At 37.8% G+C, this 17,507-nt stretch overlaps 1 protein-coding gene across 2 annotated transcripts; it reads right to left on the bottom strand.

Moving 5' to 3' along the window:
- Positions 1-751: 751 nt before the first annotated feature.
- Positions 752-14,305, bottom strand: LOC131329120 (probable L-ascorbate peroxidase 6, chloroplastic/mitochondrial). Of its 2 annotated transcripts, none has more exons than XM_058362193.1 (12): positions 14,015-14,305; positions 13,751-13,894; positions 10,547-10,667; positions 10,370-10,470; positions 10,179-10,266; positions 8,203-8,270; positions 8,032-8,118; positions 4,786-4,860; positions 4,630-4,707; positions 4,441-4,545; positions 1,285-1,359; positions 752-1,142 (listed from the first exon to the last, which is right to left on the bottom strand). In XM_058362193.1, the coding sequence occupies exons 1-12, from the start codon at positions 14,288-14,290 to the stop codon at positions 1,137-1,139; spliced, it is 1,224 nt and encodes a 407-aa protein (XP_058218176.1). In that variant the 5' UTR covers positions 14,291-14,305; the 3' UTR covers positions 752-1,136. The 2 variants fall into 2 exon arrangements, with proteins under 2 accessions (XP_058218176.1, XP_058218175.1); XM_058362192.1 differs by having other exon boundaries at positions 752-983.
- Between the last annotated feature and the right edge of the window lie 3,202 nt (positions 14,306-17,507).

Raw genomic sequence — 17,507 nt, 5'->3', positions numbered from 1 at the left:
GTTCTTCACCTCCACCAAAATACACATTAGTTTAGACCAAACCCAGTTTTCCAAATAAAATCGACGATGACAATGATGCAACACACACAAAGCAAACCCATACAAGTCCACTACTTTACACTGTAAAAAAAAAGGATAAAAAAACCCAGACAAGTCCACTACTTTACACTGAAAAAAACGATAAAAAACGATCCACCTACATTGATCCAGAAATTTAATCAAATCGGACCCACACTAAAAAATTAAGCATGAATCAAACCTACACCAACTGCTGAAGCTTACGCGCAGAGAGAGAGAGAGAGAGAGAGTCGCCTACTGTGGAGACTCGCCTGTTGTGGAGAGTTACTGTAGCTAAGGGAGTTTTGCCGAGGAAGTAGGCAAGGCAATTGGGCGGAGCTTTTGAGGGTTTGGCTCGCCATTTTGCCGGAAAGGGCAAAGTGCCGAGGCAGTTGGAGACGCTCTTACCTTAAGCCGAATCTTATATGAAGTTAAATGATGGTAGTCGGAGGTTGATAATCTTATGGAAAGTACTTAGCGAGGTTGTTTCAAGTTAGCATAAGCCATATCCAAGAACAGAACCGGCCTTATTGGGTTAACCATTTTCCGGACCAGAATGGAACGCTTGTTTTGAAAAACCGAACCAACCCAATCCATAGAGGCCTAGTTGGTTGGACATGCGGCTTATTATTGGGTCTCCTGTGCACCCCTGTATCAAATACCACAATATAAAAGCAAAAAAAAAACCACAAAGTACTACAAACTGCTGAATGAGCTGAAACATTTAGCAATTCATTTTGAGAAATATATCCACGCCTACACACACAAAAAGATTACATCGCTACAAGAGATGCCAAAAATGCCAGAACCGCAACCCCAATCATGATATTCAGGAAATAGTTTGATTGGAGAGGCTTATCTGGGCTTCCCCCAAATCCTTCATACTCTGCCCGAATCTTTTGCTTCATAGCTTCTGATAGCTCTCTCTGCAATTCATATAGGCAACACTATTGAGTTTAAATTCAATCCTCACCTTCATTTAGACTTCCAAGTTTTAGATGTCAGTTCACACGATTTGATAATATCTTCATCTTGTGTTATTAAAACAAACGGCGGAAGAAAACAAGACACTGGTATTTTTAATCCTGCAGCAACCATAGAAAATAAACAATTTAAACCCTCAGCACATGAACAGATTTCATTCAGGAGTCTTTCAAGAAGAAAATGCCAACAATTGCGATTAACAAATAGTAGGCGGATAACATCAAAGTTATGTATGATTCTAACCTTCCCAGAAGAGTACTTGGCAGCAACAAACTTCTCTGGTGCAGCTTTCGCAGTGCCATCATCTATTGAGATTCCCTGTCACCAAATATACAACTAAGCTATTTGCTAAACCAAAATTTTCCTTTCTGGTAACAATATTCTCTGAGAAGGAAAATCAAAAGACACGGGTGGCAGTCTTAAGTATACAATTGACTGAATCAAATACAGTGAAAAGAAAGGCAAAAAGCGATAAAGTAGAACCCAGAGGCACGAGTAGAGATGACTGATAGATTCAAAGGCTTTGTTACTTCTTCCAATAAGTCAATAATAAGTAATTCAGAAGTTACTCAAAAACACCAAAGATATATTCGAGATTTGGATATGCATGAGTGAATTTTGATGGGTTCAATTCTTCTTGTCTGATGTTTTCTTTTCTTCTCCAAGTGTCCTTGTCCTCCCTCCTACTCTCTTTTTACTTTCTTTCGTCATTAACAGTATTTTTGTTTTGCTTATTAGAGGAAAAATAAAAAAGAGTAATCAATTCAGAAATCCTTTTTCTTTTCTTTTTTATTTGTATTTCTTTCTGCATTCATAGAACCCAAAATTTCTTGTACTAGTGTTTATCTTTTTGGGTGTCCCAAACTAGTTCTTGAAAATATTGAGATGAATAAGAATGGGTTTAAATGATAAAAACTTATGATTGAAGAGAGAAAAAAAATAGCAATAAATACCAAGCATATAGTACAAGCATTTTAAAAAATGAACATCTTGTACAACATAAGTTTAGAGGGGGGAGAAAGGGCATACTAGAGCCGTACTGACAGAACTACCCAACCCTGTACCATGACCATTTACTAATATTTTTTTGAACTGATATCTCGCGTGTACCCTTAAAAACATGTTTTAAACAAGTTAACGGTTTGTATTATCAAAATATGACCCAGATATGGAAGGTCCGCATATAAGTAAAATGAGGGATCCCTCTAGGAAGTGGACTAATATAAATCAGCTCAAAATATAACCAGGAAGTGCTTGATCCAAACAATTTTCCATAAAATAGTTCCTGTCAAGTTTTATGAAAAGCTGTTTTTTTTTTACAACACATTCAATTCATTTCATAACAATGCCCGAAGGTAATACAGATTTCATCAAAAAATACAAGAATGAGCCAAAACTCTCCAGACTTCGACACAGGCACCCCCTGCAGAAGCAAGATCGGCGAAATCGCCAAATGAGAACCAATCAAGGCCTAGATAGTAGAGAATCCAAACGGACCGGACCCCAACTCAAACTCGATGAGCGCATATGAAATCTGGACAGCGAGAGCCGTTCACCAGAGCAGAAGTCAGTAGCAGACCCCATCACCGACAACAGCACTCGGACAAACCTCAACAATCGCAAACAACCCCAACCTCGGACGATCCTCAATAGGCGCCGAATTATTCGCCCACCTCCTCTTCCACACCAGATTTGGGGAAGCCAAACTGGTACCAAACCGGACTGATTTGGGGGAAACCCAGATCAGCCGGTAGAAACCAAGCCAAACGGCCGGAAAAAAAGAAAGAAAACAAAACCTCAACTCCGGCCCCCACCTCGCCTTTATTCGCAACCCACCACCTACGCCCTCTGAACTGTCAGCCCCGCCACCAGATCTTGAGGTTGAGGAGGAGCCCGGACCAAACCAGACTCACAGGCCGCCGGCCGGAGTCAGGAAGCGAACTCAACAACACTCGAACCAAAACCAAAATCGGAGGAAAGTCTGAAAACAAACCCAGAGAAGAGAGTGGGGGAGAAAGATGGAGAGGAGGGGAAAAGGGAGGTGGAGCTTCGGGGGGAGGGGAGAGAGAGGCAGCGGCCCCCTCCCTCGGAGAAAACTAGATCTGGAAAAGGGGTGGGTTTTCTTGGGGAAAAGTAGAGAGAGAATGGATAAGGCTGCGGAACGGAGGGAATATTTTTTATTTGGATTAAGTATTTTCCGGTCATATTTTGAGCTGATTTCTGACGAGTACCATTAAAAACATGTTTGAAACAAGTTAAATGGTTTCGATCATCAAAATATGACCCGGAAATAGAACGTCCGCACAGTAAGAAAAATGAGGGATGTCTCAAAGGAAGCTCACTGCGTGCCTGTGTGTGTATATATATGTATATATATTCTTTTTTTGTATAAGTAAATAAATATATTAGAAACCAGACATTAAGGAAACGCCACCCATACACAAAAAAGGCCCTATACCAGAACAAAAGTATGAAAATGATCAATCCAATCTATGAATAGGTCAGGGGAAGAATTACATTCCCCCTAGTCCCAACTATACAAGCTATTAAACAGAAAACCCTTGATCCTAAACAAAGGATTAGCCACCCCTTCAAAACATCTCATGTTCCTCTCACGCCATATAATCCACAACAAACTAAGAGAGATCATGGCCCAAACACGCTTCCTTCTTTTTCCCACTCTAGCACCTCTCCATGAGATTAAGAGCTCCATGACATTCCTCGAGAAGGTTAAAGCTATTTAATCAAGCTTTGTTGGGTAAATGGATTTGGAGATTTGCATGTAAAAGGGAGAGATGGTGGAGGAAGGTGGTGGTAGCATTGCCATGCACAAAATATGTGCCGGGTAAGATAAAAATATAATTAGTATGTACTTAAACCATATATCACTATATTTTCCACTAGACTATTGCCATTAGTCTGGAGTCCAATAATATAGCGAAAACACACCCTAAGACATATTACAATATTAAAATGTAGCTAAAACATATATTAAAATGTAGTAATTACATTTTACTGTCCCCGGCACGTATTTTGTGTATGGCAACATTTTTTGGAGTATCCAGAGTCCCAAACTTCATTGAAAGCATTTCAATGATAAAAAAAAGAGGGTGTTAAGAAGAGAAAAGAAAAAGCCTTCCTAATGGTAAATTCATTTCATACATTTCTAAGTATCTTAAGCCTTTAACGATCCTGTCAAATATACATAAATACACACACCACCAACAACAAAAATATAGTATCATCGGAAACCAGTATGTATCTCGCAATTTAATGGCTAGTTTAGACAACAAATAACTTGGCTCCAAGATTGTTAAGCTTGTATAATGCTATAAATCCTAAACAGTAAAAATAATCCTCCAAAATTGGAAAGGACATGCATGGCTGAGGCTAACAAACCTCAGGAGGGTCAAATTTGGCTCCAAGATTGCTAAGATTAGCATGGGCCTCGGCATAGTCCTTGAAAAATGCATCCATATCTTCAGCATATTTCTCAGCATATACCTGCAGTAAACAAAGAAACTTAGATTGGCGCAGTGAACATTCTGTAAGATCACTCACTTCAAGTAGAACGTGCTTCTCTTTCACCTTAAACGATGGATCTTCAAAAATAACAGCATCAGTAGGCAAAACTAGTAAATCTTCATCCCTTTTTTCTTTAATATCCTGCATTTAGCAATCAAAATCAGTGAAAACTCGATATCTCTTTTGCTTCATGATAAACAAAGAAGTTGAAGAGCATACCTTGAAGTAAGAATTATCAAACTTCAGCCATTGTACTGTCCAAGACTGCCCTCCTGGTGCTCCTGGTCCGTCTTTCTATAATAGAATTGAAATTCTCCAATATCATTACACATACTGACAAACTATCACATTGCTGTGAAGATGCAAAACAACAAAGGCAAATTTTGAGTATTATTGCAGGGATTAACAACAAAAAGAGGATCCGCAGAAAGGAATGGCATTTGAGGCCATGAAGCAAGTCATAACTCCTAAGTTTATCAGCAACAGAAGAATCTACACCTACCTTATTACTTAACGAAGGGACTGAGACTTTGCTAAGTTCGTTTGTAGGGTTTAGTTCCTATCTTATTACTTAACAAAGGGACTGAGACTTTGCTAAGTTGGTTAGTAGGGTTTAGTTCGCCGGCCTACTATTGTTGACCCAAGTGTTACAAGATTATACAAAAAGTAATGCTTTTAAGTAATTAAACTCAATATCTGTTTTTAGCTGTTAATACAAAATAGTTACCATAGTTTTAATCAGAATCACCATGGGCAATGTTTGTAGTATATTGTTTAATTGATGTTATAAATGTGAAGTTATCCTACATAGTTTATGATCTCATATGTAGAGTCCGACTTACACACAAAAGATCAGATCATTGGATTCTCAGAATATAGGAATCTTTTCACAGTATTTGATAGAGATGGACACAACATCAGTAGGATCGTAGTATAATGTTCCAGTACAAGCACTTGTGTTGACACGGAAAATAGTATAGTTTTAACTCATTGTTTCGTACACTTTGTGTGTATTAAAAAGGATCACTTTGGAATAATGGTCTCTATACCGACTACAATAATTATCATGTCATAGTTACTATGATTGCTTAAGGTCTTACTGGAAATAATAAAAAGACACCCGCATTTAGCGTTGATCACCTAAAGTTGTAAATGTGTAAGATCTTTTTGAGGCAATAAGCCGTGAGTTGGGCGATCACATTACGTGTACGATTGATATCAATTACAGATTTAAGTCACTTCTCAGTACAGGGAGAGATCTATTCTTTAAAATGATAAAAAATACTTCCAAAATAAGAGACCTAGACTCCTATTTATAGACTCAAGGACCCTACTAACACCAGAGGACACTTAAAATGACACAACTACCCTCAATTCTACCACATCAGATTATAATTATTAGAAGAGTGATTCCACATTAACCCACAAGAATTCTTTCTAGCCCTGATTTTCTATTCATACCCACTTGAATTTTTTTGTCTAATCTTAAATATCCTTGTCTTCAATACATCTTATACTTAACTTTATCTCTACACCCATTGCCCCACCCTCATTGCACAACTTTGTTATCGCCAATTACCAAAAGCTTGCTCCGATTACCATTATCTCCCATTAATTCCAGAAAATCACAATCACCACAGGCACTATCTCAATCCCTCAGCCTAACCTATCCCTGGCAAAACCTGAACACAAACAAGCAGTAAAAACAATATTAGTGGGAGAAATAAAGTTGAAGTTCCCATTAAATTCCATCTAATGTAACCATACTCTAACCAAGCCTCCTCCCCAAATTGGTTTAATTTGCAATTACATCTTTTGTCAATTTCCCAACTTAACATTAATCCAGATTGTACATTGGATATCACTTTTATTTTCCGAAATATTTGCTTATCTAGGGAAAATATCACTCAAAGTTATGCTTTACTTAGTAGAGATAGCCGGATTCCATAACTCTTATGGGTTTGGGACAGTGGATATGGCGGTGGAGGTGCGGCATGGGACGGAACGCGGCTGATAATGGTGATTGTTGGTTAGGCATCGACAAACATTAAGTCTAGGGTTTGTTAAAGACGAGGGCACGTTGGGATCATAATAAATTGTGTGATTGGGGGTGTGGAGAAATTGGGTCTGGAGAGATTTTCTTTGGGTGCAAATAGAATCACTCTTTTTGAAACTAATAATTATAACTCAGTCGAATTAAGTTTCCCAAATCCCATAAGTAATCCAATCCTAATCCCTACCGTAGCCTATATATATGGGTCTTTGTAGCTCTCTAGATACAAAACTAATAGAGATGTACATAATTTTGGATTAAGATGCATAGAGTAGTACACAGATTGCATTTTTTTAGTCCACTCAATTTGATATCAGGCATAAGAAGATTACCGTAAATGATCGTGAGGTGCAATCAAGTTCAATCTACTAGTGCAAATTGGTCGTGTTTGATCTGTTAGACATTCCGTTCATGTTTTTGTCGGGATCAAATCAGATATTTCTCAAAGACTTTCTTGCGTAGTTGAGGTTTGTAATTTTTCAAGATCAAACGAGAGAGCTTGAATGTTTGAACCCTAATTCCACATTGTAGGATTTATCGATCAAGGAAAATTTTCATAGTATAATTTGTGGGTGATACCAACTGTTTTTCGGAATTCGTCCCAACAGTAAGACTGTTATCCGCTGTTGGAACTTGGATACAACATGTGCCTTCCCTACCATCAATATTGTATACAAGCATTGTATGCAGAAATCTATGCCGGAATATGAAATTGCATCAGTTGCAAAAAAGAAAATCAATTCATAGGAAAAACGAACCCATGCAAAAAGTTTATTTAGCATTACGTGCTTGTATCACCTGACCCTAAAAAAGCAGTTGTCGCTGTAATACATGTTTTCCTACAATATACATTGAGAGATATCCTAAAGGCTGAAACCATGACTCTTCTGATGTGATGAGGGCAAAAGAGGAAGCTCAAAAACAATCCCAATAAGGAGCTTCTGCCTCCCATGAGAAAAGATATTGGAGATCCGGTATCCACAATAATTCTTCCATCTATGGGTTTTAAATTAGTTGCTCTTGAGGAACATTTTATTATAAATCCGGCGATACCAATACCATGCAAAATGTTTGTCAAGGAAAGACCCTCCAATAAAATTTTGAAATGTCAGCATCCCCTCCTGCCGACTAAAGCAAAAGAGTAAACAACTGGCTCTTTATGGATATCAGGTTCAATAAACAAAGAAACAACGCCTAGAGACTAATGGACATTGACCGCACACATTATTGTGTAAACGTGTTTATGAAGCAACTAAAAGCTTAAGTAAACTAACCTATTGGCTATTACCAAAGTAAGAGATGATTCTAGCTACATATTGCAAGGAATTGATGCTTTCAAAATCAAATTGTTGTACATCAAATGTTACTTTGTACTCTGTATCCACGAAATCAGGTAAAGTTGATTTATGTACCGTGTACTTGGTCTCCTGCTTTCCCCAACCACTGCGTTCTGGTCTGGACCTTCCCAGTGTGTGCGCACCTGAGAGTGCAACTATTTCCTGCAAGCCAAGTAGCTTGATATTACACTACCACGCATTAACATGATATATGAAGATAAACCTCTACTTTTGTAGTTGTATAACCTTGTCATCCAATCCCATCCTGTAGAAAACATCACGCAGATGAGAAGCAGGAGTAGGGGGCCCAGCATCTGAAGAAGATATTTAAACATCAAAAGTATTCTCTACAAATGAAGAAACAAGTACATTGAGCATCAGGCCGCAAGAATGATGACTCTGAATCTGAAGAACCATGAAATCAAGACGGCCCAAAAGCACAGTAAAAAAAATCTAATGAAATAACAGAAGAAAGAAAATTTGGATTTCATTTTACTTTAGTTTTTGTGAATTTATACAAGTCATTATCAGCAGAAACCAAGAATCATGACACTTGACCCCTGAAATTTCTAACCGAGTGTTTTTTCCTTCTTATGCATGTGGTGAGTGGCGTAAGTGGGCATCATGCTTGGAGTGTTGAAGCACCAACTACCCATAAAACTTAAGATCAGCTCCAGCTGAGGTAACAAATTTGGTAATTTGTTGCATCTGACAGTTTTTAGGTGCTCCAGCAGAGGTAGCAAACACCAAACTAATTTAACCCAACCTTCAAATCCACCTTCTCTAGCTACAAATTTATTACCTCCCACCAACCTTCAAACACCAAATTTATAATATTCTATCCTTTCTGTATCCACCTTTTTCTTTCTCTCTTTTTAATGTTGGGTTTTGTGCGAAGCAAAATTTTACCTTGGATTTTGAAACTGAAAGTGAATAGTACAATTTTTTTTGAACAGCATGAATAGTACAATGTTACTGTTTTTTTTGAAAGTGAAAGTGAAACAATAGATCTTATCGTTTGAAACAAAGATGTGAAATTATTATTTATTTTAATCATTTTACACTTTTACCTATAAATACTACCTACTTGTTCTTGAGTTTTTTCACTACCAATTTTTTTGAACTTTTTTCACTCTTAAATCTTTTTTAATCCCAACATGAGTTCTATAAATGCTCTAGAAAGTGATTTTTCTATACCAAATCTACATGTATTGATGATGGACAATCTCAATTTGCTTTTCAATCCTTCGATGTGGATAACTCATTGGCAAGTGGTAAGGCTAAAAAAACAAGAGGTGACAATTTCTCTATGGTTGAATGAATGTCCAATTTACTGGTCAGTCGAAGTTAATTGAATTTTTAGGTGAGATGTCGTTAAAAATTGAAGAATAATAAATAAATGGCATAAACATAATATCCAAAAGAAATGGGGTCAATTTTTGTTAAAGATATAAAATGATAAAATAATCAAATTTGTAGAGTCCCCTGAAAACCCTTCAAATTTGTAAAAAGGTAGTAAAGTATAGTTTTGAAGGTAGTTTTTGTTACTTCTGTTGGAGATGCTCTTAGAGGACATCTGAGTAAGATTAGTATCAATCAGGGAATAATGCAGAAAAGCAATTATATAATGTGATTCTCCTTTTTTTTTTATCGGCAAAAGAAAATATATAAAGAAATTGATAAAGGTACATTGAGGGAAGGCAAGAGCTCTCAACACAAAGAAAGAGCTTGAGCAGGGAAAGGAAGAGAACAAAAAAAATATCCAATAGAAAATTGGATGAAAAAGAGCAATGCTTGATCCCAAAGAAAACCAAAAAAATTGAAAAGAAACATCACAAGACAAACCACCAAATGATTTTCCTGATAGACAATTAAGGACCCTCGGAATTTGGTCTATTTACAGGGAGTATTTGACCTAAGCCGCTAGGGATCCCCAAGGGGATGATCCAAACTACACTATATGCACATGAAAACATAACCTTATCTTAAAGCAGAGGAAGGCCCACGTTATAATGTCGTGCAGCGCATGGAACAAATTTCTAATAGGCTGCAGACATTCCACATTGAATCTGAGTCCCTAAATGAGATTCAGTTTCCAAGTCTTGAACCTTTATTTTCACATTGCCTTTCTAGGTTTATGTTATGCTTGTACTAATCTGCCCTGTACACGTAATGAAATTATTGGATCAACAAAAATGGATGGCAAGCAAATGTTATCTTACCCGGAAGCCTTCCTTCTTCTGGACATTGCTCAGGAGCTGACACATCCACTCTTCCGTACTTCATAGGGATTTTAGGGCCGCCAGCCTCCTGTAATTTTCATGAAACTGAACGCTGAAACCAGTTTCTTAGTGCGATAAAGATATTCTTTTCTTCTTCTTATTAACTATAATTTCTAAACCACTAAAATGACCTCGATTGCAGTAGCACTAGCCAACTGAAATAAATCTGCATATGTCACACCAGAATATTTCTCTTTGATAGGCTGGAGAAGTTTCAGTGCATTCAAAAGACCTATATCATCCGCTTGTTAGGCAACATTACTATAAACAAAAAAGCAAAAAAGTAAGATGATAAAGCAGACACGTACCGGCATTGGCTGCATGTTTCAGTTCAACTTCAAACCTAAGACTTCCATTAGCTCCCCCTCTTTGCGGCCATTCCTCAATGTCCTTATTATAAGTACCTGCATCATGCCATCCCAGACGCACCTGTCATCAATGAAAATTTTCAAATCCAATTTAACAATCATTAAGAAATATCTTTTTTGGTACATTTGAATTTTCCCAAAAAACACAACAAAAAAAAGGGAAAAAATAACCACAGTAGCAACAATGGGCAAAGAACAAAAGAAAACTAGCCCAAGACTAGATGACAACTTAAATAGGCCTGAAGACTGCCAAAAACCACAACTATGGAACAAGCAAGAACATTAATTGCATCTACATTAATTGAGAAAAAGATTACAGATGTGGCAGAGGGGCATACTGGAGTGAGCCTGCCTTCCACCTCAGGTCCTTCCCAAACATTACAGAAAATAGCTTAAGGCGCTCTACAACTATGAAATATCCTTGCATTCCTTTCCAGCCATGGTACACAGAAGCAGCAAGGGCCCATTTGTAAAGACTTGCAGGCTGCAGCTAGGTTTTTACCCTTCATATTTTTCAAGCACCTTTCTGATTCTGCAGACCAGTTAAGAGGGGCTCTATGCATTCTCAACCTTGCCAAACATTCGCCCAGACTATCTTAGAGTAAAGTACATTCAAAAAATAGGTGTTCATGGTTCTCAGCACTTAAGAGTTACGGCGCACAACAAGCACATGGGATCCACACCATCCAACCAGGCTATCCTTTTTAGAGGGTTTACAAAGACAGTATAACTGTAGGATGAAAGCCTGCCTGGGAAAAATTTTCTTTGAACCAAACAATTGAACACCAGAGCACTCCTGTGGTCCTGCCCACAGTTCTCAGAGCATTCCAACAGATAAAACAGAAAACTCACCACAAGTATTGAGAATCAAAGAGACAGAATCACCAGCAATTATAATGGTAAGAGTCATTCTCCATGATCAATTGTATAGCTATGTTTCTTTGCCGTGGCCACTTACATTCACCATTCCAGACAATGGAAGACACCTTAGTAAGAAGATATCTACCCAATTCAACTATAAAGAGAGAAGGGCAAAGTCCTGAAGAGAACTTGAAGAGTAAAACCAAAATAGAAGAGTGGTGTGGGCAGGGTGTCTCTTTTATATATATCTCTCTGTCCCTCTCAAGGCTGCCATCTTATGCCTTAGATTTTAGAGTGTAGAAAAACACAAAAGGAACTCTTTATCAGTCTCTCACTTTGACGAGTTGGTGTTGCATGCAAATTTGTGGTGCTCATAATCAAGCAACCAATCGTCTTGGTGGATATATTTTGCGAAAGAGATCGATAAATATCTTATTTACTTTATAACATTATTAAGAATTCTATGCACACACTAAAGATCTAATTGACCTCTTAATCTTCTCATCTTCTGTATCAAGTATCAACAATCTCATAAATCAGACAATGAAACTAACTGCCATACATAGAACACCCAGTGGTGCTTGCATTTACTGTACCAAATTATCTCTTTTTACTAATACTAAAAACTTAGCATTTTCGTATTTCCTTGCTTTGTCCAGATCCATAAACTAACTTGTCTGGGAAAAGATTTGTGCAATGCGCATATCATCCAACAGGTTTCTAGGCATATTAAAAGGATAGTTGGTATGGCAATTGTTTGTTCACAGACATGGCTCCTCATAGAAAGTGTCAGAACTGCAATGCTTACAACAAAAATCCATACGTCCTCGTACGCTGCAATGCTTACAACAAAAATCCATACGTCCTCGTACACTGCTATTATAAGTGAATTTTTATACGGGAATACTCTATTAATCCAATCATCCTCCCAATATCAGCATGTGTACATACATCCTTATACTGCTGCTTTTAAGATTGCAATACACCATTATATTATTCACTGGCTTGAGTATCAAGTGGATTATGTCTGCCTACTTCATTTTACTAGTTAATTTCTAAGAAAGCAGCAAGAAGTTAGAATGAGTTACTCTGGCAATGGACTTATATTTTCCCCTTATCCTGCTTGAACTTGAAACTAACAAGCAAAGCAAAGCAAAATACAAAAGAAAGAAAGTCAATATAAAGCCAACAAATCCATCCTCAAACTTGTTTCTGCGAGCTCCCAAATGCAACAAAATCCAAGGTCAATCAACCGAAGATCAATATTTTGGACACAACCACCTAACTTTATGGAAGAATAACATAGCAATCAACTGAAATAAAGACTTCTTCGGAAAAAACAAAAAGAAGTAAAATCTGGAAGAAAAGTAAATAAAATCTGGAGAAATGTACAAACGTGTAAAATATCTCTGTCGATGTTGAAATTGCTAGGAGTAGGTACATGTGATGGTCAGATATTAGACAATGATTAAGTTGTGGTATGCAATCATGACTCATGTCTTGCTGGTTTCAAAGTGATGGATTCTCTAATCTGCTTCCCTCGTTTATTCTATTGTACTATATCTGTTCTGTTAGACGCTATCTGATCTATTGGATGCTAATTGTGCTGCAATGACAGAAGGTCCTCTTTAGCAAATAACACCTATCCAAGGAAACCTCATGGATTACCGTCGAAACCAATTGGGTTTAGCTTTCGCCTCTAGTAAACGTTCAATGTATGGCATATGTTACAGAGGCAGACACCATGGCTTTGATGCAATATGGACATCTCTATACCAATTAAGTTTCAAACATCAATTTCCAAATTATTCGTAGTTCAGTTACTTTAGCACGGTTGCTTCTTCACCTATTGGATCCTCGTTGAGGACTAAACTCATGCCCTCAACCAGTTCTGCTGATTATTTGTTCGATTAATAGTGGGTGTTTCTCTATATGAGCTACTTAGTTTACTAGGTCCGGATAGGATAACCTTTCGTCTTCTCATAAAGAAGTACATGAATGGAATGAACAAGATGGTTAGAACATACTATAGTTAGAGAAGAATAATTCAGGAGAATGGTATTCAGGATCATATCTAGCGCAAATAACATGGTGGATTCAGATGGAATGAGGTGAGATGGAAATTGATATGATTTTAACTCCAAGAGGGACAACTGAGTAATTAACTGAAACAAAAGGCGATTCAGAGCGTACGACAGAACATGGATGGACTAGCATGACTCCAACGTCAACAAAACAGATTAGGTTAACAATATAGGAGTATATCTAGTTGGATATAGGTACCATGATGGGATGGCAGAAGGCAGTTTTGAGAAGGTCCTTGATATCATCTCTAGCAGCCTTGAGTTGATCGGGATCGGAAGCAAAGCCCTTCGGAGAGGCCACTGTGTTGTAACTGCCAGTAGCCCCAGGAAACGGCGACCTTCTCTGAATTGAAAGGGAACAAAAATTTAAGAGAGAGAGAACCTGAATACGAGCCATAATTTGATTGTGTGTATTTGTAGAGAGAGAGAGAGAGAGAGAGAGAGAGAGAGAGAGAGAGAGAACCTGGCGAAGGAAGAGATGAGAGAGAAGGGGAGATGATCGGAGACATTTGAGAGAAGAAGAAGAGGAGGAGGAGGAGAGAAAGGAGGGAGGAGATGGAGTAGAGAGAGAAATCCTGGCTTTGGTGGCCAAAGGGAGAAGGCGAGAGGAGGCGGCGCTACCAAGAGAAGACATTGATGATGGGAGAAGGAGACGCTCGGCCATTCGATTCCTAGTGAGAGCAACAGTGTGGCATTGCCAATAATAATGCGCCGCGAAATTACTCCACTGTGTGGACATGGGTTCACAATGATTTTATACGGCCTTTTTTTTCTTTTTTACGGCCTTTTTTTCTTTTTTAACAGGAGTGCCAAAAGCAGGCCAACAACTACAGTTGTCGGGCAAAGAACGAGTCCATGATACGACCGTAGAGATCCCTAGGAAAAACAGCTCATCCCAAACTAAAAACAAACCCGGACGACAATACACTAGCGAGCCTACAAATGCCACGAGCAATAGACGTCATTCCGAGGCGAGCCCCTGCTACCACGACCAGGGACGGAGTCAGGAATTTTAGTTAATAGAGTCAAAAATTATATTCATATCAATATATTTTGAAAAATAATATTAGCACTCCAAAAACTGATGCAGACGCTCTAAAATCAGTCTAATTCCAAAGTCATTTTTCTTTGTTTTTTGGAGTGTCTGCATCAATTTTTGGAGTGCCAATATCATTTCCCTATATTTTTTCTACTAACAAGTCCAAAAATAACTAAATTAAAAAGTTAATTAAAAGATCGATATGCACTAATAATTCATTTTTGCCTCATGTATAATTGGTTATTATACATAATAATCTCATTTCTAACACTATCAACTCATGAAAAGAAGAGAACACTTGGGATTTCTATATACTTGAAACAAGTTGGGGTAGTTTAGAGATTTTTTGTGGGGTCAAAATAACTAAATTATACTTATTCTTATTAAAATTTGGGATCAAATTGGTAAAAATGGGGTAAAAATTATACACGTCCCGACTAAAATTTGGCAATCAGTGGAGTCAGCCGCCCTCTCTTGTACCCATGTGACTCCGCCTCTGGCCACGACGAGCTTTGGATGCAGGAAAGCGAGCGCTGGCAAACCGTCAAACCTCGCGACGGATATCAACCCAAGGACAAACAAGCAATTGAAAAATGGAAGAAAAATTAATCCTCCACCACCATCACCCACCAAATTTGGGGAAACCAAACTCGACAAAACACCGAATAGGGAAAATCCACCGGGAGAGAAAACAAAACAGGAAAAGAAAAAACCCCCAAAACCCAAACCTCATTCCATATTAACCTCGTCGCTTATTATCGCACGTCTGTTGACACCCAATTTTGCCCCACCACTCTCAAATTCAAGTTCAAAACAACATTGCGCGGCGCCTACTTCACCATATCAGAACAAGAATTTTGACCATGTTGGATCCCAATCGAACATCGTTATCAGTTAGGGAGCATTCCATGAAGTGTCGGCAACAACGTCAACACATGTAGCCTTTAAAAAGAAGAAGAAGAAAGCAGTGCGTGGAAATGGATTGGTTCTAACGGATATGAGGTCATTTTATGGCCAAGGAAAAGACAAGGAAATTCAAATTTCTAAGACTTCGTTTGTTTCGATGTATAATATTTTGAACGTGGAGAATATTGAAATTGAACATAGAGAAATTTGAGAGTATTGGAACTGAATGTGGGTCAAGACTGACGATCGATGAAATTGAGCAGTAGGAATTGCAGTAGAAGGCAGCGGGTTCATTTTGGAAAAAAACTTACGGAAGATTTAAGGATAAGTTATTTTCATCCAACTGATGAAAAATGTTTTACATGTAAAATATTTTTCTAATTTTTTACACAACTAAATACTGAAAAATAGATAAAATATTTTACCGAAAAATATTTTATGCCCAAACAAACTGAGCCTAAAACCAAACTTCACTGTGGGTATACAACTTCACCGTGGGAATAAACTAGAAAGGTTTTGTGGGAATAAACTGAGCCGAACATGGATCAGTTTTTACCAAGGGGAGTTATGGCAGTTTTGTCCATTTCCCTTTGAAATGTCAAACTAGTGCATCTATTGGCCAACTTGCAACAAGGTGTCATGCACGTGGAAGACAGAAGTGGCATGACATGGCTTTGGCAAGCTTGGACAAAAAAAATGGATCAGAGCTCTCCCACTCTGTTTTGATCCGAAAAAGAAAAAAGGAAGTCAAAGCCTTCTCTCTCTATCCAAAAACATAACACATCTCTCTTTCCATTCCAAGCAGCAAGCTAAAAGGCCAAGAGCAAAACTCTCATCTTCTCACCCACATAAAATATCCTTATTCCTCCAGAAAGAAAACCAAAAAAAAAATCCCTTTCCCGAAACACAAAAAAATCCCTCTATATCTACCACAAAACCTTTCGTCTCCAGTCAAAAAACCAAAAAAACACATCTCTCCACATTTCCGAGGCCGAAGCCCTCAGTTTAGATTCGAGAAAAAATTCTCCATCCCCACAAGTTTATTGTATGTCAGAATTACACGACAACGATTATATAACTAAGAATAAGTACGGATCGAATTCTGTGTTATTTCTAGTTATATTTTTGTCTAGTTTAATTTCTAAGCACACCTCTGTAAAAATCCACCGCACAAGGCGAAGATGTAATCCTACGTGGGGGTATTTCCCCCTTTCAATTCAAATTTTTAGTTTAACTCAAATGTTTTATTTTGGAATTCTCATACATGCATGTGAGAGATGTGTTGTTAAGGTGTGACACATTGATGTATCCCTAGCATTTCTCTACAATATCACAATGATGTTCTTTCACTTAAAACCGTAAATAAGGTTACATTGTTCGGATTATCATTTTGCACTCTTATTTCAGTATAAATGAAAAGAAGATCGTCGTGTAGAATTAAATAAATGAGGTGCTCTTTTCGTGTATATAAGGATGGCGTTGAAACTTCAAAGTACCCACCGTTTGTCGGTGATAATGTAGCCACAATCGAGTCCCGGTGATTCCGGGATTCCACATCTTAAAACATGAAAAGAGAACCAACTGTCATTTAATCAATCAATAGCTCCATTGTATGCATTTTTCAAGAATAATTACTTGAAAAATGTCAACTTTGAAAAATTAAGTACCGAGAGGATGATGTGGGGTGCTTAACACTTTTCTCACACATAACAGTAATTCCCCGAACTCATCTCTATTTTCACAAACCCTTGAATGATAGTCAATTATAAGCCATGTTTGAAAGAAGAATTTGCTCAAACGGAATTACTTTAAAAGCAAAGTTAAAGCCATTTTCTTAAATAAATAAATAAATTTAGCGGGTGACCTAACACACCCGAACTCAATGTTTGGTGGTGACTCTATTTTCAAACAACAGTTTGAGTCACAGCTGCAAACTCAAAATTCACAATCGTCGCAATTAAAAGTCAATATTTTGGAAGCGTTGCTTTTTGCCATAAAAAGTGGGTTAGGT

This window comes from Rhododendron vialii, chromosome 6a, assembly GCF_030253575.1.
Source record: "Rhododendron vialii isolate Sample 1 chromosome 6a, ASM3025357v1".
NCBI classification, from domain to species: Eukaryota; Viridiplantae; Streptophyta; class Magnoliopsida; order Ericales; family Ericaceae; genus Rhododendron; species Rhododendron vialii.
Note: the sequence above shows the minus strand (reverse complement) of the source record. Positions and strands in the feature narration are given on the sequence as shown.